Here is a 25,861-nt window from a genome sequence, read left to right on the forward strand (position 1 = left end):
AAGAAACCGCCTTCCGCTTCAGAGTAGATAGATGCCTGATCCTTTCTTGAGCAGAATCGATAGAAGTAGGAAGGTCATATAGCACTTAAGGGGATACCTTCTTCAAAGCAATGCCTACGAGGAGTAAAAGAGCATAAGAATGTGGAATGACAGAAGCAAAGAGAGAACTTGCGATACACTCAGCATGATTCCTAGCTCTCGCTGATATCTCAGAGATATGTCTCTAGGATATTTAAATTATTGAGGAGGAAGATAGGATCTTCTCGATCTACTCTTTGATACCGGGCACTTTCACTAGGGCAGATGGGACATTTGTTATACAAAAGTTACTAAATTAGAAGATGAGAGCTAGGAATATGGTTGAAATTGGGAAGGGTATCCTTATTTTTGTCATTCCATCTCTATAAAATAGGGTTGTCTTCAATGGATACCATATCCTAAGTAGGCGTTGCTACGAATCGGTCAAACCAGTCCCTATCATGGTCATCTTCCACGTTCATAAGGGCCCTCGTGCCGCAGCTAATAACTACGATGAGGCCACCCCTGAACGGCTTCAAAACGTACAAATGGAGAAGATGCTAGATAGAAAAATCAACTTTGGCCAGTTTGGCCAAATATCAAAAACACGCCAACAACCTTCAAACATTTGGCCCGACCTGGCCCAAACACATATCAAAGTGTCGACAAAAATCTAGGATTATGGGGTCAAAGGGAGGTTGAAATTTAAAAGTGAAATGGTAAGTATATACAAAAAAACTCACCCGGTGGCTAATAATTCTTTTATATTCTCGAGGAACGTGAACAGCTACATGATTACCCCAATGGAATTCTCGACGAATAAGGAGGACATGGTCTTCGCAAACAAGCAAGCCAATACTGTTGTTACTCCAAAGCTTTGTTTCACAATTTCATGTATGCCTCAAAGTCCAAATGTTTAGGAAGGATATAGAAAACACCAAAGGAATCTCTTTTGAAGGGTTAACAACAGAAGTTCTTATAAAATCATAAAATATTAACTAAGGAATTCTATACACATAAGAAATTTATAACTTGGGTTTTCTATCAGTTCTGTAACTCAACCTCTCGAGCTCTGGAAGACTTTTCGTAGATTGAAGATCAATAAGAATTTTTTGCTCTTCATTTCTTTATTTTTTTGCTTTTATTTTCATTTCTTAATCACATATATTCGCTAACACCTTGGATCAATCGAATTGTTAGAGGCCCTAAAAATATAAATTTAATTATTTAATCTAAAATCAATTTTCGGGTCAAATAGTTCTAGCCCGTATGTCTCCTTTGGTACTCAAAATTATTATTCACCATTGGCGCACTTTAAACCTTTAGCCTTACGAAGCTTACGAGGCCTCGCAGTAGTGGTATGAAAAATTATCTCATGCTTTACAGTCTACATGGTACAATCATTCTTTTAATAATTATTCTTTGTTTACAAGGGGTTCAGGGGATTCATTGGTAATTTTGGCTATCTATGTAGATGACAAAGTCCTTACTGAGACTGATTTAGAAGAAATTTATACTTTAAAACGGTTTCTCCACAATCAATTTAAAATCAAGGAACTTGGGTTGCTGAACAATTTTCTTGGGATTGAAGTGTTGTATACTTCATTTGGGTGTTATTTCATCAAAGATAGTTTTATTCACGATCTTCTGAAAGAGTTTAATTGTGATACATGCACTCTTGTTGTTTGCTCTCTTGAGTTACATGAGAAGTTGAAGGCTAATGTGGGGATCCCTTGCCCAAGCCTGAGGCATATAGGAGTTTAATATAGAAATTTCCTCACTCACACCATACAAGATTTGTCCTTTGTTGTGTAGCATCTTAATTAATTCGTGCATGTAATGACCTGGTACATCGTTATATCTGTTCCCCTATTTGATATTTTCATATGTATATTTGGTGTTTGATGATGATTTTCGGGGATGGTTGGGTTGGTTTCGTAAAGGTTTCAGAGTGATTGGAATATTTAGTTTTATTTTTATAAGCTTAAGTTGTAAGAGTTGACCAAGGTTTGACTTTTGAGTAGACGACCTCAAATTGATATTTTGATGGTTTAAATAGGTTTGTATGGTAATTTTGGACTGAGGCGTATATTCGGATTTGATTTGGAGGTTCCTAGGAGGTTTTGGCTCTATTTGCCAAAAGTTGACAATTTAAAGGTTTGGAGAGTTTATAAGTTTGACAAGGAGTTGACTTTGATGATATCGGATTCAGATTGTTATTTCATAATTTGAAATAGGTTAAATTTTTTTTCATTTGGAACTTGTCTGCAAAGTTTGGATAAAATCCGGATTGGTTAGGCTTGAATCGGACACTCGGTTTGAAGTTTGGAAGTTCTTGAACTTAAGAGCAGCTCAATTTGTATTTTGATCTATGATTCATTAATGTGATGTTATCGCATGTGTTTGGAGGCTTTAGATAGATTCAGATAGTGTTTATAGACTTGATGGTATGATTGGACGGGGTCCGGGGGGCTCGGGTGTGTTTCCGATGGATTAAAGGTTCCTAGGAGGTTTTGGCTGTATTTGGCGAAAGTTGATAATTTGAAGGTTTGGAGAGTTTATAAGTTTGATCGGGAGTTGACTTTGATAATATCGGATTCAGAATGTTATTTTGGAATTTAAAATAGGTTCTTTTGTTTCATGTGGAACTTTTCTGCAAAGTTTGGATAAAATCCGGATTGGTTAGGCTTGAATCAGACACTCGGTTTGAAGTTTGGAAGTTCTTGAACTTAAGAGAAGCTTAAATTGTGTTTTGATCTATGATTCATTGATTTGATGTTACCACATGTGTTTGGAGACTTTAGATAGATTCAGATAGTATTTATAGACTTACTGGTATGATTGGACGAGGTCCGGGGGCTCGGGTGTGTTTCCGATGGGTTCCAAATCATTTTGGTGTTTAATGACGTTCTGATGTTGATGTTTCGTAGCTGCAAGATTTGGTATGTAGGTGTGGCATCGCACCTGCGGATGGATGGACACAGATGCGAAGAGGGTCTGGGAGCTGGAGGCCGCTTCTGTGAAGGTTATTGCGCAGAAGCGGAGCTAGAACCGCATGTGCGAGTGGTCGGCTATTTAAAGTGAAACTTGCAGATCTGAGGTTTTAACCGCATAAGTAGCATCACAAATGCGACATTTGGGTTCTCAGATGCAGAATCGTTGGCAACCTCTTTTGTTTTGAGGGTTTAGCTCATTTATAATTATTTGGAGTTTTGGAGCTCCGTTAGAGGCGATGTTTGGGGAAATTTTTATCACTAGTTTGTGAGTAAGTAATTCTCACTTGAATTTGACTATTTATATTGAATTCCCATCTATTTATTCACTTTAAATCATGATATTTTGGAGAAACAAATGAGGTTTTAGCCTACGACTTATGAAAATAAACTTTGCGGATTTGAAGGTAGATTTAGTCTTGATTTTGGAATCTAATCATATATTTGGATTCGTAGGGTTAAGGGTAGTCGGGATCTACCCTTTGACTATGGTTTTAACCATGTGGGCCTAGGTTGACTTTCGTTGACGTTTTGGGAATTGAGTAAATATTGAAGCTTTATTATTTGGAATTGATCCCTATATCTTTATTTGACGTTATTGAGTTGCTTTTGGCTAGATTCGAGCCGATTGGAGGTGATTTCCAAGAGAAAGGCATTTTTGGAGTATTGATTTGGGTCGTTTGAGGTAAGTTTCTTGCCTAATCTTGTGTGAAGGAATACCCCTTAGTATGTGACTTTATTTGGCTAATTGGGATGTGTGCAAAGCAATGTATATGCGAGTTGACGAGCGTATATGTTGGCGCTATATAGATTTTGACCGTATTGGACTTTAGGCTTCTAGTATGCTTTATGCAAAATACGTACTTCCTCTAATACATATTTTGATCATTTGTATGGTTACGTGAACTACTTAAATCATGTTAGAAATCATATATAACTTTTGATATCCTATTTGAGCATGAATCTTGTTGTTGTATGGCATACCCGCCTAATCTGAGTTGTGGTAGTGTATTTTGCACATGCCTACACCTTAGCATATTGCTTACCTCAGTCCTTGATATTTGTTGTTCATATACATGTATTCTTGTATATGTATATTCTGTGATATGGACTGGTTTGAGAGCATGTAAGTTATAAGTGCGGATGTTGTGATTATTGTACATGAGTTGTCCGTGTAGCGTGTGAATAAGGATTCATCCCCCTAGGGTCGTTCTCTCATGTTTCTCCTTGATAACGTACATGCAGATTATGGAAACTGATTAGTGTTTGGATTTTGTATATCTTCTTTATATGCAAACTTCTTGATGTATACATGCTTTTACTGCGTATCTTAGCCTCGAAATTGTATACATGCCTTTTCTGCATATCTTCTTTATATGCTGATTTAGTTGGTGCAAAGACTCACATTACATATCTTCTCTACATGTCGACTGTGAGCAACCGATTTTCTATTTTTGCATATCTTCTCTATTTGCCAAATTGTTAGATTAATTACCATTCTTAGACTCTAGTATTGCTGTTATACACTCATATATCCATGAACTGTACAGGTTGTTTAGTGATTATCATTGACCGTTCTCTCCACTACTTCACCGAGGTTAGTCATGATACTAACTGAGCACATGGGGTCAGTTGTACTCATACTACACTTTCCACTTAATTGTGCAGATTCAGGAGTTGGACCCAGCCGAGCATTTGGGATTTTTGGTTGTGGCTATGGAGACTCAAGGTAGAGCTGCACCTTGATCGCAATCCCTGGCGTCTCCTTCTATCATTTTACTATTGCATTTGATTCAGACAATGTATTGTATTGTAGTCATATGTTAGAGCTCATGACTTAGTGTTACTAGTTTTGGAGGGAATATTATATTGGTTATTATTTATGTATGATATTCGACTTTTAGACTCCTTTATTTCCATATTATTGTTGTTCTTTCGCTATTGTTTTATGATTGGCTTGCCTAGCAAGTGATGTAGGCGCCAACACGATCAATGGGGGTTTTGGATTGTGATAGCTTGGTATCAGAGACCTAGGTTCATAGGTTCTATGGGTCATCGGCAAGTTTAGTAGCGTCTTGAGGATCGGTACGAAGACGTCTCTGCTTATCTTCGTGAGGCTACCGGACTGTTAGAAAAACTTCTCTTTCTTTCATTCTCTACCGGTTGGCTTTGAATCTTTGTACTTATATTCTCTCACAGATAGTGAGGACAGATTTTTTTAGAGCAGCAGAGCAGGCACCAGTACCCCAGGCCAGGGCCGCGAGAGGCCGAGCTCGAGGCAGAGGTAGGGGTAGAGCACGGGCAGGGATTGCAGCCCCCACTAGAGCAGTAACTATATAGCCACCAGTAGCTCCCATTGATGAGCAAGTTCTAGATTATGTTGAGCTGGTGGGACCAACTCAGGCATAAGAGGGACCAACTGCTACACCTGGACTTCAAGTGGCTTTAGCTCAGATTTTGAGAATGTATACGAGTTTGGCTCAGGCGGGTATGACTCTAGTTGCAACAACTACCTCACAAGCTAGAGGATGAGCCTAGATTCCCATCGCACGCACACGAAAGCAGCTGGATCGTGGGCATTAACTACGGGGTGTTCTGCTGCTGTAGCTAGTCGTTGCAGTCCAGGGTTCTCGTCTATTGCAACCCCATTGACTAAATTGACTTAGAAAGGCCCTCCGTTTAGATGGTTTGACAAGTGTGAGGAGAGCTTTCAGGAGATCAAGACCGCTTTGACTACAACTCCAGTTTTGGTATTTCCTTCAGGATCAAGGTTGTATACTATCTATTGTGAGTCTTTGCATGTTGATCTTGGGTGTGTGTTGATGCAAGACGGTATGGTGAGTGCCTATGCATCGCGCCAGTTGAAGCCCCATGAGAAGAATTATTTGATTGATGTACAAAGTTGGCAAATATTGTGCACACGTTCAATATTTGAAGGCATTACTTGTATGGCATGTCTTGTGAGGTTTACACTGTTCATCGGAGTCTTCAGTATTTGTTCAAATGGAAGGATTTGAATTTGAGGCAGCGGAGGTAGTTAGAGTTGTTGAAGGATTATGATATCGCTATTTTGTATTATTCGGGGAAGGCTAGTGTGGTAGCAGATGCCTTGGGTAGAAAGGCATAGAGTATGGGAAGTTTGCCATTTATTCCAACTATGGAAAGGTCTTCGACTATGGATGTTCAGGCATTGGCCAATAGGATGGTAATATTGGATATTTCTTAGCCTAGCAGAGTCCTTGCTTGTGTTGTTTCATAGTAGTCCTTGTTTGAGCGCATTTAAGGCTCACTAATATGATGATCCCCATTTGTTTGTCCTTATGGACGTGGTGCAGCGAGGTGGTGCTAAGAAGGTGATTGTTGGTGATGATAGTGTATTGCAACTTCAGGGTCAAATTTGTGTTCCTAATGTCGATGGTGCTTTATGAGTTGTTTGGTTGAGTTTGATATGTTATCACATGTCCCGTTCTTACTGATATTTTGTTGGTAAAACGGATTATTCTATATTGAGTTGTTGTTACACGTCCTTTGAGACTGTTGATATTTGTTATGTTATGCTTTTTGTTGTCAGTTTTCTGTTGATATTTTGCACAGATTATTGACTAGTGAGTGTCATAAATTAAAACTCATCACTACACCACCGAGGTTAGTCTTGTTACTTACTAGGTACCGACTGTGATATACTCATACTATGCTTTTGCACATTCTTTGTGCAGATCCGGGTACTTCAGATCGAGCTGATCGATAGAGAGTTGAGCTAGAGTTGTTGGATACTTCAAGGTATTCCTGTTTCCAGTTCACGGGCCTCAGAGTCACCCTCTTACTTCAATTTCTATTGTTTATATATCTCAAAGAGTGATGTATTTTTGAGATTTCTTATGTATTCCATGTAGAGCTTATGACTCAGTATTATCCGATTTTGGGAAGATGATTGTTATATCTCTATTTTGGTTGTGTTATACATTTCTCAGTTTTTATTAAATTTTTAAGTTGTTATGTTCTGATTGATATCGTTATCTGATAGGCTTACCTAGTCTTGGGAACTAGGTGCCATCACGACCCTTATGGTTGAATTTTGGATCGTGACAAGTTGGTATCAGAGCGCTAGGTTCATAGGTTCTACGATTCATAAGCAAATTTAGTAGAGTCTTACGGATCGGTATGGAGACGTTTGTACTTATCTTCGAGAGGCTAATGAACTATTAGGAAATTTCACTTCTTTAATTCATTATCGTGCGAATTGACTGATTTCGGAATTTGAGCCATTGCCTTTCTATTCTCTCACAAATGTTGAGGACACGAGCTTTAGTTACAGATGATGATGCCCTCAAGACCGGTGTTGCTAGAGTACGAGAAAGAGGTAGAGGTGGGGCACGTGCCGCAACAAGGGGCCATGATAGGACCCCGACTGAGGAGCCACTAGTAGCTCCAGTTGGGAGCAGGCATCCGAGGCGTCTGTTGCTACCCCTATACTTCAAGAGACCTTAGCACACTTTTTGAGCATGTTTGGGACCTTGGTTCAGGCAGGGTTGATACCGGTTACACCAGCTACTTTTCATACTGGGGAAGGAGCTCAGACTCCCGTCGCCCATAAAGCACCAAACTCATGTTGATCAAGCTCTGGGTGTTATACCGGTGCAGCTCGTGGTTGCGGTTCAGCCCGAGATTAGGCCAGTTGTATCGGTTGAGGAGCAGAAGAGGTTAGAAAGGTTCCAGAACTATCATCTTCCTCATTTTAGTGGCATGACTTCTAAGGATGCACATGGTTTCTTAGACTAGTGTCACAGTATTCTGCGTGCTATGTGCATAGTGGAGTTGAGCGAGGTCGACCTTACTACTTTCCAACTGACGGGGCCGGCATATAGGTGGTGGCAGACTTATAAGGGGAGTAGGCCAGCTGACGCAACGCCACTCACTTGGTCCCAGTTCATGGATCTCTTCTTGAGGAAGTTCATTTCACAGGCCCGCAGAGATGAGTTGCGCATCGAGTTCGAGTAGTTGCGCTAAGGGAGTATGATTGTTTCTAAGTACGCTATGAGGTTTATAGAGTTATCTTGTCATGTACCTGCTTTAGTTTCCACTATTAGAGAGAGAGAGTTTGCAGATCTATTGAGAGACTCGATTATAGTCTCATATTTGGTATGACACGGGAGTTAGAGACTCAGACTTCATTCCACCAGGTTGTGGAGATCGCTAGGAGGTTGGAGCGTATCCACAGGCAGGAGAGATGGGAGAGGGAGGCCAAAAGGCCTCGAGGTTTTGGAGGATTTAGCAGTTCCCACTCTTTGTTTACCACTCGTCATGCTAAAGGCTTTGTCAGTCGACCGGTTCAGTCTGCACTTCAGGTTACTCGTAGTACTCCAACTAGTTAGAGACCTCAGGGTACTCATATCGGACAACCATCTTTTAGTGCATCTCCTACACGGGGTTCCTACAACGATTATTCTAGTCGTTCGGAGCAGACTCAGTACTAGCAGCTACGCCCGTAGAGGGGTTATTTTGAGTGTGGCTATACAAGGCATATTGCGAGAATTTGTCCTAGACTTCGGAGGGTTGGACCTCGGCAAGGTATTCAGGCTATGGTTCCCGCTCCAGTTACTACTACACCTGCACAACCAGCTAGAGAAGGAAGACATGTGGGTTGCTAACGCCCTAGAGGGTGAGGCCAGGACCGTTGTTATGTTTTCGCTGGTAGGACTGAGGTAGTGGCATCAAATACCATCATCACATGTATTGTTCCGGTCTATCAAAGAGATGCATCAGTTTTTTTATTCGGGTTCTACTTATTCATATGTGTCATCCTATTTTGCTTCATATTTGGATATGTCTCGTGATTTTTTAGGTACTCCTATTTATGTGTCTACACCCATTGGGGATTCTATTATGGTGGACCGTGTCTATCGTTCTTGTTTGGTCACTACTGGGGGCTATGAGACTAGGGTTGACCTTCAGTTACTTAATATGGTGGATTTTGATGTGATTTTGGACATGGATTGATTGTCATCATATCATGCTATTCTTGATTGTCACGCTAAGACCATAACGTTGGCCATGTAGGGGTTGACGAGGTTCGAGTGGAAAGGTTCATTAAGTCATGTTCCTAGTAAGGTGGTGTCTTTTCTGAAGGCTCAACGAATGGTTGAGAAGCGGTGCCTGGAATACTTATCCTTTATGAGGGATGTTAGTGCCGATACTCCTACTGTTGAGTCAGTTCCGGTAGTGAGAGAATTCCCAGATGTATTTCCAGTAGACCTACCGGGCATGCCACCCGATAGGGATATTAATTTTGGTATTGACTTGGTGTCGGGCACTCAACCCATATCTATTCAACCATATCGTATGGCACCAGTGGAGTTGAAGGAATTAAAGGAATAGCTTCAGGAGTTTCTAGATAAAGGTTTCATCAGACCGAGTGTCTCACCTTGAGGTGCTCCAGTTCTAGATAGCTTTATGAGGATTCCATTGACTACAGGCAGTTGAGCAAGGTTACTATCAAAAATAAGTACCTACTACCGCATATTGATGATTTATTTGATCAACTTTAGGGTGCCAGAGTATTCTCAAAGATTAACAAGAGATCGGGGTACCATAAGTTTAAGATCCGGGCTTCAGATATTCCTAAGATGGCTTTCAAGACCCTTTATGAGCATTGTGAGTTCTTGGTGATGTCGATTGGGCTGACCAATGCCCCAACAACTTTCATGCCCTTAATGAACTGCGTGTTTCAGTCGTATCTCGATTCCTTCGTCATTATGTTCATTGATGATATATTGGTGTATTATCGCAGTGGGGAGGAGCATGAGCAGCACTTGAGGATCATCCTCCAGACATTGAGGGAAAAGAAGATATATGCTAAATTCTCCAAGTACGGATTTTGGTTAAACTCGGTGGCATTATTGGGTCACGTGGTGTCCAGTGAGGGGATTAACGTAGATCCAAAGAAGATTGAGGCAGTTCAAAGTTGGCCCAGACCTTCTACCGCTATTGAGATCCGGAGTTTCCTTGACTTAGCTGGGATTATCACCGCTTCATGGAGGGTTTCTCTTTCATTACAACTCCTTTAACTATATTGACTCTGAACGGTGCCCCATTCAGGTGGTCGGACGAGTGTAAGGAGAGCTTTTAGGAGCTCAAGATTGCCTTAACTACAGCTCCAGTTCTGGTTTTGCCTTCAACATAGGGTTTATATACAGTCTACTATGATGCTTCACGAGTTGGCATTGGATGTGGGATGCAGGAGGGTAGAGTGATTGCTTATGCTTCGCGTCAGTTGAAGCCCCATGATAAGAACTACCTAGTGCACGATTTAGAGTTAGCCGCCATTGTTCACGCGCTTAAGATTTGGAGGCAATATCTTTACAGCGTGTCTTGTGAGGTGTTCACATATCACATGAGTCTTCAACACATATTCAAACAAAAGGATTTAAACTTGAGGCAACGAAGATGGTTAAATCTACTAAAGGACTATGATATCACCATTCTTTATCATCCCGGGAAGGCCAATGTGGTGGCCGATGCTTTGAGTAGAAAAGCAGAGAGCATGGGGAGTGTTGCTTTTATTCCAGTTGGGGAGAGACTGTTAGCTTTGGATGTTCAAACTTTGGCCAACAGGTTCGTGAGGTTGGATGTTTCTTAGCCTAGCAGGGTTCTTGCTTGCGTTGTATCTTAGTCGTCCTTGTTTAAACACAATAAGGTACATCAATATGATGATCCCCACTTGCTTGTCCTTAAGGACACAGTGCAACACGGTGATGCCAAGGAGGTTTCTATTAGAGATAATGGAGTATTGAGGCTTTATGGACGGATTGGTGTGCCCAATGTGGATGGGTTGTGGGAGCTGATTCTTGAGGAGGCCCATAGTTCGCGGTATTCCATTCATCCGGGCGCTGCAAAGATGTACCATGATTTAAAGCAGCACTACTGGTAGAGAAGAAAGAAGAAAGATATTGTTGAGTATGTGGTACGGTGTTTGAACTATCAGCAGGTTAAGTATGAGCATCAGAGGCCGGGTTATTTGCTTCAGAGGCTAGATATTCCCGGAGTGGAAGTAAGAGCGTATCACTATGGATTTTGTGGTTGGATTCCCACGGACCTTGAGGATATTCAATGTTGTGTGGGTCATTGTGGACAGACTGACCAAGTATGCATACTTCATTCTAGTCATGACTACCTACTCTTCAGAGTAGCTGGCTCAGATTTATCTTATAGAGATCATTCGCCTGCACGATATGCCAGTGTCTATTATCTCAGATCAAGGCACGCAGTTCACATCGTATTTTTGGAGAGCCGTGCAACGTGAGTTGGACACACAGGTTGAGTTGAGTACGATATTTCATCCCCAAACAAATGGACAGTCCGAGTGCACTATTCAGATCTTAGAGGACATGTTACGACCTAGTGTCATTAATTTTGGGGAACAATAGGATCAATTCCTATCGCTAGCAGATTCCGCCTACAATAACAACTACTAGTTGAGTATCCAAATGGCTTCGTACGAGGCCTTATATAGGAGGCAATGTCGTTCTCCGGTTGGTTGGTTTGAGTATGAGGAGGCTAGGTTGTTGGGCACTAATTTGGTTTGTGATGCTTTGGAGAATGTGAAATTGATTCAGGAGCGGCTTCGTACAATGCAGTTCAGGAAAAAGAGTTATGCTGATAGGAAGGCTCGTGATGTGGCATTCATGGTGGGTGAGAGGGTTCTACTTAGAGTTTCGTCCATGAAGAGTGTGATGAGGTTCAGGAAGAAGGGAAGGTTGAGCCCTTGGTATATTGGTCCTTTTGAGGTTCTTGAGAGAGTTGGTGAAGTGGCCTATAGACTTACTTTGCTACCCAGCTTATCAGGAGTTCATCTGGTATTCTATGACTTCATGCTCCGAAAGTACTATGATGATCCGTCACATATGTTAGATTTCAGCTCGGTGCAATTGGATAAGGATTTGTCTTATGCTGAGGAGCTGATGGCTATTTTGGATAGGCAGGTCCGAAAGTTGAGGTCGAAGAATATTGCATCGGTGAAGGTTCAAGGGAGAGGTCAACGAATCGAGGAGGAAACTTGGGAGACCGAGCATAATATACAGAACCGATATCCTCACCTTTTTGGCACTTTAGATATATTTCTATACTCGTTTGAAGGCGAACGATTTTTTAAGAGGGAGAGAATGTAACGATCCAGCCAGTCATTTTTGTATTTGAGTCTCGTTTCCCCTTTTGAAGCTCCCCTTATGTCTATTTGTTGTCTCCCCTTATGTCTATTTGTTGTTATGTGACTTGCGGGGATAATTAGTTTTGTTTCGGGGAGGTTTTGGATTGATTTGAAATATTTGGTTCTAAGTTTGGAAGCTTAGGTTGGAAGAGTTGACCAAGGTTTCACTCTTGTGAAAATGAACCCGGAATGAATGATGGTTCCAATAGGTTTGTATGGTATTTTTAGACTTAGTATATGCTCAGAATGGAATTCGGAGATTCCTAGGATTAATTGGCTCTTTTTGCCGGGAGTTAGCAATTTAAAGGTTTAAAAAAATTTCTAAGTTTGACCATGGGTTGACTTTGTAGCTATCAAGTTCGTATTTTGGTTTCGAGAATTGGAATAAGTCCATTTTGTCGTTTGGGACTAGTGTGCAAAGTTTGGAGTCATTCCGAGTTGGTTTGGTAGTATCAGACGCTTGATTGTGATTTTAAAAGTTCTTGAGTTTCATTGGGATTTCTATGTGTTTTGGTGTTCGTTTCTTGATCCCGGATGTTATTTTGGTATTTTTAGCTCGCGGGCGAGTTCATATGATATTTCTAGACTTGTGTGGATGTTTGGTGTGGAGCCCCGAAGGCTCGGGTGAGTTTCAGAGTGTTTTGAACTTGTTTTAGATTTGCTGGTTTTGGCTGGTGCTGCAAGTCTCGCAAATGCGAGCACGAGTTCGCATTTGCGATGGATATGTCGTAATTGCGAATGTGAGCTGAGAGTGACAGGCTTCGCATTTGCGAAGCCAACATCGCAATTGCGAAGTGGGACATGGGCAGGAAAGATCGCACTTGCGATAATTTGATCACTTTTGCAATAGAGGCAGACTTCGCATTTGCGAAGTGTTGGTCGCATTTGTGACACTGCCTGAGCTGGGCAGGCTTCACAATTACGATGCCTGTGTCGTATTTGCGACATCTGCAGCTGCGTTAATAAATGAGATTTCGGGATTTAGACTCATTATTTTATATTTTGAGATTGGGAGCTCGGTTTGAGCCAATTGTTGAGGCATTTTTCACCCACTTAAATTGAGTAAGTAATTTTTACCCGGGTTTGATTATTTCTTATTAATCTAGTCTTTGATTTAGCATTTAGTTGATAAATCCATGAATGAAATTGGGGGTTTTTATAAAACTTTTCTAAAAAAATGAAAATTTGAGATTTAAGAGTCGATTTGGACTCGATTTCAAAAACCAAGGACTCATGAGATTATGATTAGTCGAGATCTACCCCTTGACTTGGGTTCTGATCGGGCATGCCCGGGGTCAAATTTTGTTAGCTTTTTGAGAATTGGGAAAAAATCTCAACTTTATTAATTAAAATTGAATTCCTTTGCATTGTTTGATGTTATTGAGTCATTTTTGGTTAGATTTGGGCCGGACGGAGGTGAATTGTAAACGAAAAGTATTTTTTGAGTATTGATTTAGCCTAATTGAGGTAAGTATCTTGTCTAACCTTATGTGAGAGAATTACCCTTAGGATTTGGTCTAATCTGCATATTTGTATTATGTGAAATGACGTGTACACGAGGTGACGAGTGTGTACACGGGCGTATGTGTGGTTTGTCATCGGATTAGACCTTAGGCTATTAATATTCCTTGAACTAGAGTTTTTTGCTATTTGAAACATGCTTTATTGTTGAATACTCCCGCGCTCTTATCTTATTGTCATATTATTGTGCACCTTGTTGTTGAGTCGTTGGATACTTCTTGATGAGACTTTAGGTATTGTTGTTTTGTGGTATTGTGGCACATATTGACATGATATACAGGTTGATTTTTATTGTGTGGAGTATAAGGATGGCGAGATGCGCATGCAGCAACATAAGGGAGGCATTTCATTATGATGTGCATGAGGTGAGATAAGGGTGACTATTTATGTACATGTGACGACATAAGGAATACATTCCATTATTTATGCGCATGCGGCAATATAAGGTGGCTTTGTTGGGAATGTTATGAGATATATCGGGGTGTTCCTTTGTTATTGATCATATGTTGGAACCGAGGTTGATGTTGTGATTGCAAACGTGTTTCTTAAATGATTCGGTCTTGTGCTTTATGAGTTGTTTGGTTGAATTTGATATGTTATCACATGCCCCGTTTTCATTGATATTTTGTTGGTAAAAATGAATAATTCTACATTGAGTTGTTGTTACACTTTGTTGATATTTGTTCTGTTATGCTTTCTGCTATCAGTTTTCTGTTGATATTTCGCACATGTTATTGACTAGTGAGTGTCATGACTTGAACCTCGTCACTACTCCAGCGAGGTTAGTCTTGATACTTGTTGGGTACCAATTGTGGTGCATTTATACTACGCTTCTGCATATTCTTTGTGCAGATCCAAATACTTCAGATCGATAGAGAGTTGAGCTAGAGTTGTTGGAGATTTCAAGGTATCTCTGTTGTTCAGCTCGCAGGCTTCAAAGTCACCCTCTTACTTAATTTCCTACTATTTATGTATCTCAAATAGTGATGTATTTTTTAGACTTGTTATGTATTTTATGTAGAGCTTATGATTCAATATTATCGGATTTTCGGGAGATGACTGTTACATCTCTCTTTTAGTTGTGTTATGATATTTCTCAATTTTTATTAAATTTTTAAGTTGTTATATTCTGATTGATGTCATTATGTGATAGGTTTACCTAATTTTAGGAATTATGTGCCATCGACCGTAGATTTTTGGGTCGCTACCGGACTTAAAAGGGAGCGGAGTAAAACAAAATTTCCAATCTGCTTGACACGTGGTGTTAAGAGGACAGATTTTTAGAATTGATTTGCCTTCTCACGCGCTAAATGAACGTGCAGACACTGCTAATGCGTTACAGCTTAAGAATTAAGATGATACTTATTCCACTTCAATATAGTTCAGAGGTAATAGGGCCCCAAATTTGTAACAGCAAATCCAAGATAAATTTGAGGGATACTTATGTCTTTTCACGAAAAAGCGTAAGTTATACTAAAACATATATGTACTCTCAATTGCACATACATTTCATGTTACCTAAATCTAACACTCAACCTCCCTATATATTATGATTTCTACACAAATATACGAATAATTGTTATATTTGTGTAGAATTTTAATTTTTAAGAGGTTTAAGTGATTTGAAATATAAGTATGTATTCGCAACCAAGTTTTTAAAGGAGTGTCTAGTGTAATTTAATAAATCAAAAAGAAGAAGCTTCTGGGTAGTGTACAATGTACATCAGTATTAATATGAATCTTTGAAATGGCCTGGTAAAAATGGTTTTATCAAAAAGTAAAAAGAACTAATATATATACAAATGCCAAAAATAAAGGAGAAAATTATCTTTATAAAGCTCTGATTCGACTTTCAGATAGTCTTTTGGCGTGCAATACTCAGATATATATGTCATGGACTAAAAATTTAAAACTATGTCAGGTACTACTTTAATTTTGATTCTGTTTAGGATTTAAAAAAAATATTTATAGGAATATATTTAAGTGCAAAATCTATGGGGTAGAAAACATTCAAGCGTGAGTCCAATCCTTATGAGAAAATTGGTCCTTTATGTTTGGGGTAGGTCTAAATTGGTCCTTTATGTTTATCCTTGGGCACTTACATTCTTCTACAAATTTAATAGGTGGCGCAAAAGTGGATATCACAAGAAAATTATACAATTCAATTGACCATATATTTTATTGGGGAAGTTACATGATATATCCATCTGTAGAACTCACTTTCATGGTATACCTAAGTTTTAAAATTATATCATATATCCCAAAAGTATTACACGCTATACCTTCATATATTCTAAAACATATCACGATATTCTACTTTGGAATACAATCCAAACTTAACTTACCATAATATTCTAATTTATAATATAATATTCTAACTAAACAAACCATAATATTTTAATTTGGAATATAATATTCAATAATTTGGAATATAGTATCCGAACCAAACATACTACAACATTTTAACAGAAAGAGAAAAAGTTTAAGATTACAATCCCTTAAAACGTGGAATAATGAATAATTAAAATAAATTTATAAAGTAAGTATACATGGTAAAATAAATTCATAAAGTAGGTATAGAGGGTAAAATAAATATTTTAATTGTATATGATGTTAATTGGTGTTTCTAGTAGGCATACCGCGTAAATTACTCTAGTTATAGTACGAAATCCGTTAATTGTATATATAGGTTGTTGTCCCCTTATATAGTTATGATTATTTTTATTTTTTTATCTTGAGCCAACTTATGGAGATTGAGTTAGTTATTACAAGCTTTGAATAATATCCAGTTTATTAAGGAAATAATATAAATAAGTTCAGCAAATCTGTTGTTCATGATTCTTTTTAGAAAGTCACTAATTTTTATACTCTCCATAGTATGTATTTTGAATTCTTACTTAAATAAGCCATACCCTATAGAAATATAAAGTCGAAGTGCTTAGGAACACAATTGAGTAGTAATGTCATTATTTTTACGAATAGTTCTATTTCTTTATAAATGGCTTCTTTTCTGATGAATATTGTTACTAGTCTTATACTTCTCTTCATTGTAAGGCCTTCTAATGCTGATATTAGCTTCAACAACAGCTACGAACCATCATGGGGAGAAAACCATTTATCCATCATTAACCAAGGAACTGAAGTAACACTTCTTTTAGACAACTCCTCAGGTTTATTCTCTCTTCTTTTCTCTTTTGTTTTTTTTTTCTTTTCCTATGTCTTTAATCACTTTGAAATAGGTCAAACTCAACGGCCAAACAATTTACGATAGTGTCATGATAAAAACAAGCGATTAATGTTACGTGAAAAAACAAAACATAATGAATATATAGTATGAATTTATATAGGCGATCCCAATTGACTTGAAATGTTGTTGTGAATTGTGATTATTGTAATATTTCAACTTTGGCCGTGCATCTCATTTTAGTTGAACTTATACTAACGGCACGTATATATTTTGTGTGTATGTAGGAGTTGGTTTTAAGTCCAAATTACTATATGAATCTGGATTATTTGTAATCAGGATGAAGTTACCAGACAAGAAAACTGGAGGAGTTATCACATCTTTCTATGTAAAGAATTATAATACTCAATCTTTTCTTTCTACACTCAAAATTACATTAGAGTAATTATTACTTAGTAAATAAGAACAATCGCCTTTTTCTCTATTTCTGACTTGACAATTGGTTTATGGCAGCTAACCTCACAACTAGATGGTTCACCACCAGGGACCCACGATGAGATCGATTTCGAGTTTCTGGGTACAGAAGGGAAACTACAAACCAATGTATTTGCTAATGATTGGGGATTTAGAGAACAAATATTTCAACTTCCCTTTGATCCTTCACAAGATTTTCACACCTATCAAATTCTCTACAATCCATTCCAAATAGTGTAAGCACAAACTACATCCCTTTTTATTTAAGAATAAGTGGTATTCAAATCAGCTTAATGGTTTCATCAGTGACCTGCATCTTCCCACCAAGACATTGTTTGCGGGTACGGGTTGCCGTCTCTTTATATGGCCTAGGGCAGTATTCACTTCAATTGGGATCAAGGTCATTTTTCTTAACATGATATCAAAGGCTGACTCATCATATTCTTGGTTTACTCAATGTTAACGGCTTCCATGTTATTTCATGCTCAAACGTTCAGCCCTGGGCGTGAGGTGTTAAAATCTCACATTGTTTGAGAATATAAGATGTTATCTAGCTCCTTATATGTCTTTCGGCAATTTTCATCTTATGAGCTAGCTTTTACGACTTAGCTAAGTTGAAAAAGTCTATTTTCTTAACCTTGTATACCTAGGTAATTTTGCTCATCAAATTTAAAACAAATAAGAAAAAATCACCTGGTTGTTCGCCTCTTCTGGGATTCAACCGTTGGATCCCATGCATGATCCTTTGATCTGTTCCAACTTCATATCCTACATTCAGTAAGCTATTAAGACAATTTGTTGTGGTACGTTGTAATTAACAATCTATGTTAATGTGTTTTTTGCAGTTTCTTCATAGATGATATACCAATAAGGGAATTCATGAACCTCAAAGTCAAAGCAAATGTAAATTACCCGACAAGTGCAATGCAGATAGAGGCAAGCGTATGGTACTCAAACAGAAGTAGTTGGGCTGGAGGTATTGACTGGAGTTTAGCACCATTTATAGCTCACTATCAATACTTCAAAATTTCAGGTTGTTTTCCACAACCTGGGAATGATTGTTCTTCACCAGTTAACCAGCCATGGAACAGATTTAAGGTTCTCAGCCCTCAACAGAGACAAAAAATGGCCAATTTTAGAAAACAGTACATGACTTTTGATTATTGTGTCCCAGGCTTTGTTCAGTTCCCAGAATGTTCTTTTAATAATTCTTAGTTGTCTAATTTCATTGGATCAGTATTAAGAACCAACACAATAATGGAATAAAAAAGAAAGGAATTTGGACTTCTGATTGGTAACATATATATGTAGTAGAAATTAAATTTTCCTGAGTCAGTTATGAATATATATACAGTTAAACCTCTCTATAACAACATCCTTATATAACAACACTTCACCATAAAATTAAAGCCAAGTTTTTCCGGAACCAATTTTCATATTATGTTATAATATATGCTCTCTATAGCAACACTTCGCTATAATATCTAAAAATATTTGGAACAAACGAGATTGTTATAGAGAGGTTTGACCGTAGTATCTTAATACCGCAAGGATATCCCTCGGAGTACTAGAGGTTTCATCAAGTTGGATAATAATTTAGTGTCCATCTTTTTTGTCTTTGTTATATCTCAATATACTTGATTTCTGATCTATTGAAACACAATTTATGTCTTCAAGTGCAGAATGATTTTCTCGTTCTTCACTTAGGACTCATCACTCATGGAGGTATATGCATCACCCCTAATTTATAAATTCGCTCCTTTGATTTATATGTAAGGTGTATATTCTTTTAACCCGACCATTTTATAGTCTGCTTGACCAAGCTTCTCCAAATTTAGAAGTATTTTTTTTTTCAAAAAAATGTGTTTTTTTTTAAAGTTAAGTGTTTGGCCAAGCTTTTGGAAGAAAAAAAAAGTGTTTTTAAGGAGAAGTAGAAGCAGTTTTGGAAAAGTAGAAAAAATAGTTTCATTCCAAAAACACTTTTGAGAAAAATACACTTCGAACTAATTTTTAAAAATTTGACCAAACAATAATTGCTGCTCAGAAGTACTTTTCAAATTAATTAACCAAACACAAACTATTTCTTACTAAAAGTACTTTTGAGAAAAAATACTTCTCAAAATAAGCTGATTTTATAAGCTTGACCAAACATGCTATTAGGCAGTTTGTTACTAAAAAAGAGTAGATTCTACTAAAATATATCTTGTAATATGACTCAAATTGCAAATACATGCCATGTATATTTAAATTTAACGCTTAACCTATCATTAGGAATTCTTACACAACTATTAATTTGTTGGGATAATTTTGGAGACCTCCCTCCAAGTTTGGTTACGAAACACTAACTTCCTGGTTTACAATATTACACTAACCTCCCCGTTTTAATTTCATTGTAACAACTTATTGAAAACTAATTACAATTTGACTAATTTATCCCTTCTTTACTATTTGGCCAATTCTCCCATTAGTTTCAATTCTTTGCCTCTCTATATTCGTGAGTCTTAGCAGAATAGCCCTAAAATCTATTGTACACTTCTGACGTGAATGAAATTGAGGTCTGGAAGCACAAAGGATTGAATAATAATTGGGAGCTCTTTTAATTCTTAAAATAGTTTTTTTCTAAATTAGAATATGAACTTTCCATCCAACCATGGCCAAAATGACATTTTCAAAAATTAATGAAAGTTGAGTGATTTAGGCAGAAAAGTTAGTTTGATGACTCTCCAGCAATAATATTTATAGTTCGATGACTACCATGCAATTAACCCTTATTTCTTAGGTAAAAGAAATTGCTATAAATATATACTAATATAAATATTTTTTGAACAAGGTACTTTAAAAAATAAATTAAAAAATAGAAGCCAAACAAAAACAGATTAGAAAAAAGACGGGGAACATTTTAAATGGAAAAAGAAAAAAAGAAACCAAATGGGATCGGATCCAAGGGCATTCCAAGGTCTAAACGGGTCAACCAGCCAAAACCCCAAATGGATCCAAAATTCTTCAAACCATTGATCTAAGTTTTAACACACGTTGAAGCTCTTCTAATGGCGGAATTGCTCTTCGCATATCCCCAGTACCAATATCAGCGGTAACGCTCATTAGCAAGAGGCCCATTATTAATGGTTCGATTAAGATCAATTTTGCTATTTATTCTGCTCTTTAAGAGCTTCGGGTCTATTATTATTGCCGAACAAAGTGAAGAAGAGTTCTCAGAAGCACTGTTGTTGAGGCCATTACCAGATCGTAAAGTGTTGGCGCATTTTCACTTCGAAAGTAAAATCCCCCCAACTCGCACTCATGGCCCCCACCACAGTCTCTTCCCCAAATCCATTTATCAGCTGGTACTCTTTCAATTTGGGCTTCTTATTATCTCAATGAATATTGTTTGATTTTATTTAGTTTCGTATTGGCATTTTTTAGCTCTGTATATGGTAGGGCACGAGGAGGAAAAATCATATGCTTAGAAAGAATGCTAACATAGCACAATGAAAGTAAAGGGTCTATGTAGGAATACTAACTAGTCGAGATTAAGGTGTACTTGGTATTGTTATATTTGCGTTAGTTCCCGTATTTGTCAGTTTTGTTTAGTTCTTAGTATGCCGGTGTAGAGATAAGCGTGAGATTTAAGAACTTTTAACTTTAACGAAGCCTTCATTTACCTTGAAAGACGAAATTAGAATGAAAATGGGACCGAATAGAGCTGAATGGATACAGAGGATTCACATGGCCAGTCCCAATTAGTTAGGATTGAGGCGTAATTAATTGATTGATTGATATTCTAGAAGAGTTGTATATCTAGACAATTAATATGGAAGATGGGTACCCTTCCATAAGGGATATGATAAGTAATTAGATGAAATCTGACACCAAGGAAACATGCAATTCGTGTTTTATTTCTTTTTGATTCTGAAAAGTTTTATGTATAAGTGCTGAAGTGGGGTGAGTGTTGGACTGAGCTATGCGTGCTTGAGTAATTGAGCATGTACTCTAGTTTATTTTTCATTCAGGTCTAGCAGTTGATTGCATAAAAATATAATACTCATTGTGTGATTAGGTTCATAAATTTAGAGTTCGAGAAATGGAGCTGTCCTTCACACAAGGTCGCTGGAATTATGGACGCTGGGGTGGATACGACCCCATTTCAAGTAGAAATGCGAAGCCACCTGGAGTTGAACTGTGGGCTACTTTTGATGTTCCACAACATCAGGTCGACGCTTCTTGGAGAAATTTAACCCATGCTCTTTCAGGGCTCTTTTGTGCTTCCATTAACTTCCTAGAGTCATCAACTGCATATTCTGCTCCTCAGTGGAGCTTCAAGTCATTTGCTGCAAATGTCAGGTACGGCACATTGCCCCGTGAGGCTGTTTGCACAGAGAACCTCACTCCATGGCTAAAGTTGCTTCCTTGCCGAGACAAAGCTGGGCTTTCTGCATTGATGGACAGACCTTCTATCTACCGAGGATTTTATCACTCTCAGAGATTGCATTTGGTCTCGAATGAATTTGATCTAGCTGAAGCAAGTTCCGGAATGGTGCTTGAACAGACACTTACCGTTGTTCTTCAACCGGTTACTTTAGGAAGTGGCATGACATCATCTGTTGGCTCAATACGACAGCCAAGTTGGTCATTGAGCTCGTTGTTTGGACGAAAAGTTAGTGGAAGGTGTGTTCTTTCAAATACTAGTAATGTGTATGTCCAATTAGAGCCAAATTTGGTGTCAGAGTTGAAGAGTACTTCAGAGATGCAACAAGAATCTGATGTTAAGAATTTGATATCTCAAGCTTGGAGTGACATGAGCTTTGAAATGTCTGATTCCCCAGTTAGGGTAGTTAAAGAAGTTTATGGCTTTCACAAGGAGTCATCCCTTCTATATGAATATTCTCTAGCAAATAGCAGTGATTCAAGGCCATTTGACTTGGAGTTCAGGTGGAAGCATCCCGTGACATGGTCATCTCAACTGGCACCTTTGCAGGCTAGCAGGTTCCTTATGGGAAGTGGGAATGAAAGGGGTGCAATAGCCATCTCCTTGAAATCTGTAGGAAGAAGTGAGTATACCGATTCTTCTGAAGATGAGGAAGGAAGATGCTCGTTACGCGTTGATGTGTTCCAAGTTGTGCCTTGGTATGTCAAGGTTTATTTCCACACGCTCAAAGTGTATCTGGATGAACGTCTGCATAGTTTAGCAGATGTCGTAGAAAGGACAAATGTCTCGCCTTCTGAAGACAAGGTTTCTCCTGGGCTAATGGAAATAGCATTGCGATTTCCCTGTGATGTGAACTCGGTGATATTGACATTGGAGTTTGATAAGGTATGTATTGCCTTTTCCAGTTTATCTAGAATAAATTTGTTGATATGTAATTTTGGGTGTACTAAAGAACAATGGTCAGCTAGGATGGCTATCTAATTATCTCAATATATATATTTTTTATTTTCTTGATAAGGAGCTATCTAATCATCTCATTTTGGGACTTATTGTATAGGAGATTGGTAATTATAGAGTATAAACATGACTCATTTGGAGTATCTGTATGGAAAATTTGCAAGTATAGACATAATTCATTGTGGCAAATCTGGCTTCACATGAATATTTGTACTTGAAGTAAAGACAAACTACCTTATAAGTTGATTTGATGTCAGATGCTGTTCAGCCTTTCTGTAGTCTTAAATTTTTAAACTACTTTTTATCTGCTTGTGTGATTATCTTGTAAAGCTGTTTGGGCCAGGGATGGTTATTTGTAAACCGAAACGGTGCTATTTCCAATTTCTTGTTCTATATCTCTGTGGAATTGACCAAGGTATATGTGGGTCCTAGATTATTTTGAATCTAATGGAACAGGCAGAAAGCAAATTGATGTATATTAGCACCAGTGATCGACCGGTTTAACTTTACCTTTATTTCTTTGGATTTCTTCACAGGGTTTTCTTCACATCGATGAGTATCCTCCAGATGCTAATCAGGGTTTTGACATTCCATCAGCTTTAATCAGGTTTCCCGAGATCAAAACAAAGCTGCATTTATTTGAGGATAAATCTGCTTGCAAGTCACCTCTCATATCCAAGCTACAGGTACCAATTGGTATTGTTATGTAATATGATATTGTAATGAATATGCATTGCATCCTATTGAGCATCTATTTCTTTCCAGGAAGAAAGCCCTGTTCTATGGTACACAGAAGTATTGCTTGTACCCTTGACCACTCCTGATTTTAGCATGCCATACAATGTCATCACAATTACATGCACTGTATTTGCTCTATATTTTGGATCACTTCTTAACGCACTACGTAGGCGTGTCGAAGAGGAGGAGAGGCTTCTGAAAAGTAAAGGTAAATTTCTCTCTGGGAATATAACTATCATGTTGCTTTAATTCTGATAAGTAGAGTGCACAGCTCACTGGGATTCTACTGGATGGTGAAACCGTGAAAGTAGTCTTTCTCAGTTGGATTTGCATGGATGTATATTTTACTCCACTCAGTTGTCTTAATATCTTTAAAGTTTCTGGTAATGAAAGCAAAAGATATTTACCAACTTGCTACCTGATAAAAAAGGATATATTACCAACTTGCTGGAATTAAGGCTTATTGTTGTTGTTTCATTTACACCGTGCTGGTGTTTGCCAAGCTTATTCTTACTCTGGTCAATATTTATATGTCAGTGTAGGGCTAAAGGGTGGGATTGGAGAATCTGTAGTCCTAGAAAATCCTTATTTTCCTTAAATGACAAACTATGTATTACTGGAATGGATATGGATACAACATAATGAACGCAGCGAATTCACATAGCTTACCACTATTAATTTGATGTGGGAACGTTGTTGATATTGGTCGAGTTCAAGTTTCAGATATTGATCTTGATGTTTGTTTTATTTAGCAGCAGAATGAAATGAACAAGAAAGAGACAGATGCTCCATATAACTTACACCAACTAATTTAAATGAAGTTGGTTGATATAACAATTGGGCAATAAAGTGTGTTTCAGATGTTGATGTTTGTTTCTGCCTGGTTGCAGCTACCAAGGACAGTGGTCCAATAGGCGTGCTATTGTCCAAACTATCAGCTAAATTGAGGGGAAAACCGCTGGAACCACCGAAATCGTCCACATTGTCATCATCAAAAGTCAGTTATAAGCTGATTCTCAGAGTGATACTGGTGGCGGGTATTGCTGCTGCTTGGCAGTACTTTGGATAACCTCCAAATGAAGCTACATAAAGAGGTTTTGTACAATATGTTGCATGATTCCACGGGACTAATAGCATAGATTTTATGAATCAACCTCAAGCTTCCTTATGTAGGATTGAGCATTGTATCATTCAATTAATTGTCAACCGCATTTGTGTACGATTAGCTTTTAGCTTTTAGCTTTACATGTCCCTCTGAGTGATTGCTGAAGAACTGAAAACCGTAGTGCTAATGAGGTTAGGATAGGTCTACTATGTCGAGTTCCCTTTTTTTTTTTTTTTTTTTTTTTTTTTTATTTATGTATGTTCCCGTATCTCGCATCCCCTACTTTTTTATTATCAGGTACCAGTATCTTCTGACCCTTATAACTAGGGATGACAAATGGGCGGGGCCGGATGTTGGCGGATCGAAGACAGTAACACAGAAAATGGATAAAATATCCGGCCTGAGCCATATTTAAGATGGATAGAAAATGTGTTAACTGGTAGATAATATGAGTATTCATATTATCCATATCTTTTTGAATATGATTACTTTTGGGAGAATTTTTATTCTTTCAAATTTGAGTAATTCTCAATTTTAGTCTTTGTAAATATAAAAGTTAAAACCAATTGGTTATTCATTGGTTAAGTGGATAGTATCTTATCCTTATTTGACTCATTTTTAAAAAGTTTATTATACCATTCATTTCTTAACGGATAATATGAATGGATAATTATTTTTTTAATTCATTTTTCCACCACAACTTGTAACTAAGAAATGTTTCGAAAGGTAGGTTAAATAGACAAGTACCCTCTTGCTCTATTAAATAAATTTAAACTTTTGAAAAAAAAGATTTGCGTCTGAAATGTAGTGGCTAAATACCACAACGGCAGGTGGTAATGTGGTCTTCAAATACTACAAATTTAATTATATGGTGAATAATGTAGGCATCGAGAAAAGGAAAAAGCCATCTCACCTATCAGAAACTAGTGTTGTACATAAGTCGGGTTAGTTTAGATTTTTTAATTACCAAACCAAACCAATTGCGCCAGGTTATTAAATCTAAAGATCAAACCAAACCAATAAAAGTCGAATTTTTTAATCTCGATTTTTTCGAATTTTCGGATTTTTCCATTTTTTCCCTTCATAAAGTCTTCATAGCATAAAACATAAAATTTCTGCTCCAAATATTTCTTTAAATCCTAGTAAGACAGAACTAAATAAGGTATTTTTCGAGAAAATGACATAAAATATTCATGGCATTGTACTAAAATATTCAACAATAAAGATAATAAAATCGCATAAA

General features: G+C 37.8%; 2 protein-coding genes across 2 annotated transcripts; both read left to right on the top strand.

The window, feature by feature from the left end:
- Positions 1-16,732: 16,732 nt before the first annotated feature.
- LOC142173450 (putative xyloglucan endotransglucosylase/hydrolase protein 1) lies at positions 16,733-18,607 on the top strand. Its single transcript, XM_075239043.1, has 4 exons — positions 16,733-16,904; positions 17,206-17,306; positions 17,432-17,628; positions 18,238-18,607. The coding sequence occupies exons 1-4, from the start codon at positions 16,733-16,735 to the stop codon at positions 18,605-18,607; spliced, it is 840 nt and encodes a 279-aa protein (XP_075095144.1).
- Positions 18,608-20,279: 1,672 nt separating this feature from the next.
- LOC107788253 (uncharacterized) lies at positions 20,280-24,732 on the top strand. The gene is made up of 5 exons (XM_016609925.2): positions 20,280-20,736; positions 21,450-22,703; positions 23,312-23,461; positions 23,541-23,721; positions 24,404-24,732. The coding sequence occupies exons 1-5, from the start codon at positions 20,515-20,517 to the stop codon at positions 24,580-24,582; spliced, it is 1,986 nt and encodes a 661-aa protein (XP_016465411.2). The 5' UTR covers positions 20,280-20,514; the 3' UTR covers positions 24,583-24,732.
- The last annotated feature ends 1,129 nt before the right edge of the window (positions 24,733-25,861 follow it).

The sequence above is a fragment of the Nicotiana tabacum genome, chromosome 19 (assembly GCF_000715075.1).
Source record: "Nicotiana tabacum cultivar K326 chromosome 19, ASM71507v2, whole genome shotgun sequence".
Lineage (NCBI taxonomy): Eukaryota > Viridiplantae > Streptophyta > Magnoliopsida > Solanales > Solanaceae > Nicotiana > Nicotiana tabacum.

Bases quoted from the DNA above. Each gene is read 5' to 3' on its own strand.
- LOC107788253 (XM_016609925.2), top strand. From the start codon at position 20,515: ATGGTTCGATTAAGATCAATTTTGCTATTTATTCTGCTCTTTAAGAGC. The intron at 23,462-23,540 runs GTACCAATTGGT...ATTTCTTTCCAG, and splicing joins CTCTCATATCCAAGCTACAG to GAAGAAAGCCCTGTTCTATG. The intron at 23,722-24,403 runs GTAAATTTCTCT...GCCTGGTTGCAG, and splicing joins GAGGCTTCTGAAAAGTAAAG to CTACCAAGGACAGTGGTCCA.
- LOC142173450 (XM_075239043.1), top strand. From the start codon at position 16,733: ATGGCTTCTTTTCTGATGAATATTGTTACTAGTCTTATACTTCTCTTC. The intron at 16,905-17,205 runs GTTTATTCTCTC...GTGTGTATGTAG, and splicing joins TCTTTTAGACAACTCCTCAG to GAGTTGGTTTTAAGTCCAAA. The intron at 17,629-18,237 runs GTAAGCACAAAC...TGTTTTTTGCAG, and splicing joins TACAATCCATTCCAAATAGT to TTTCTTCATAGATGATATAC.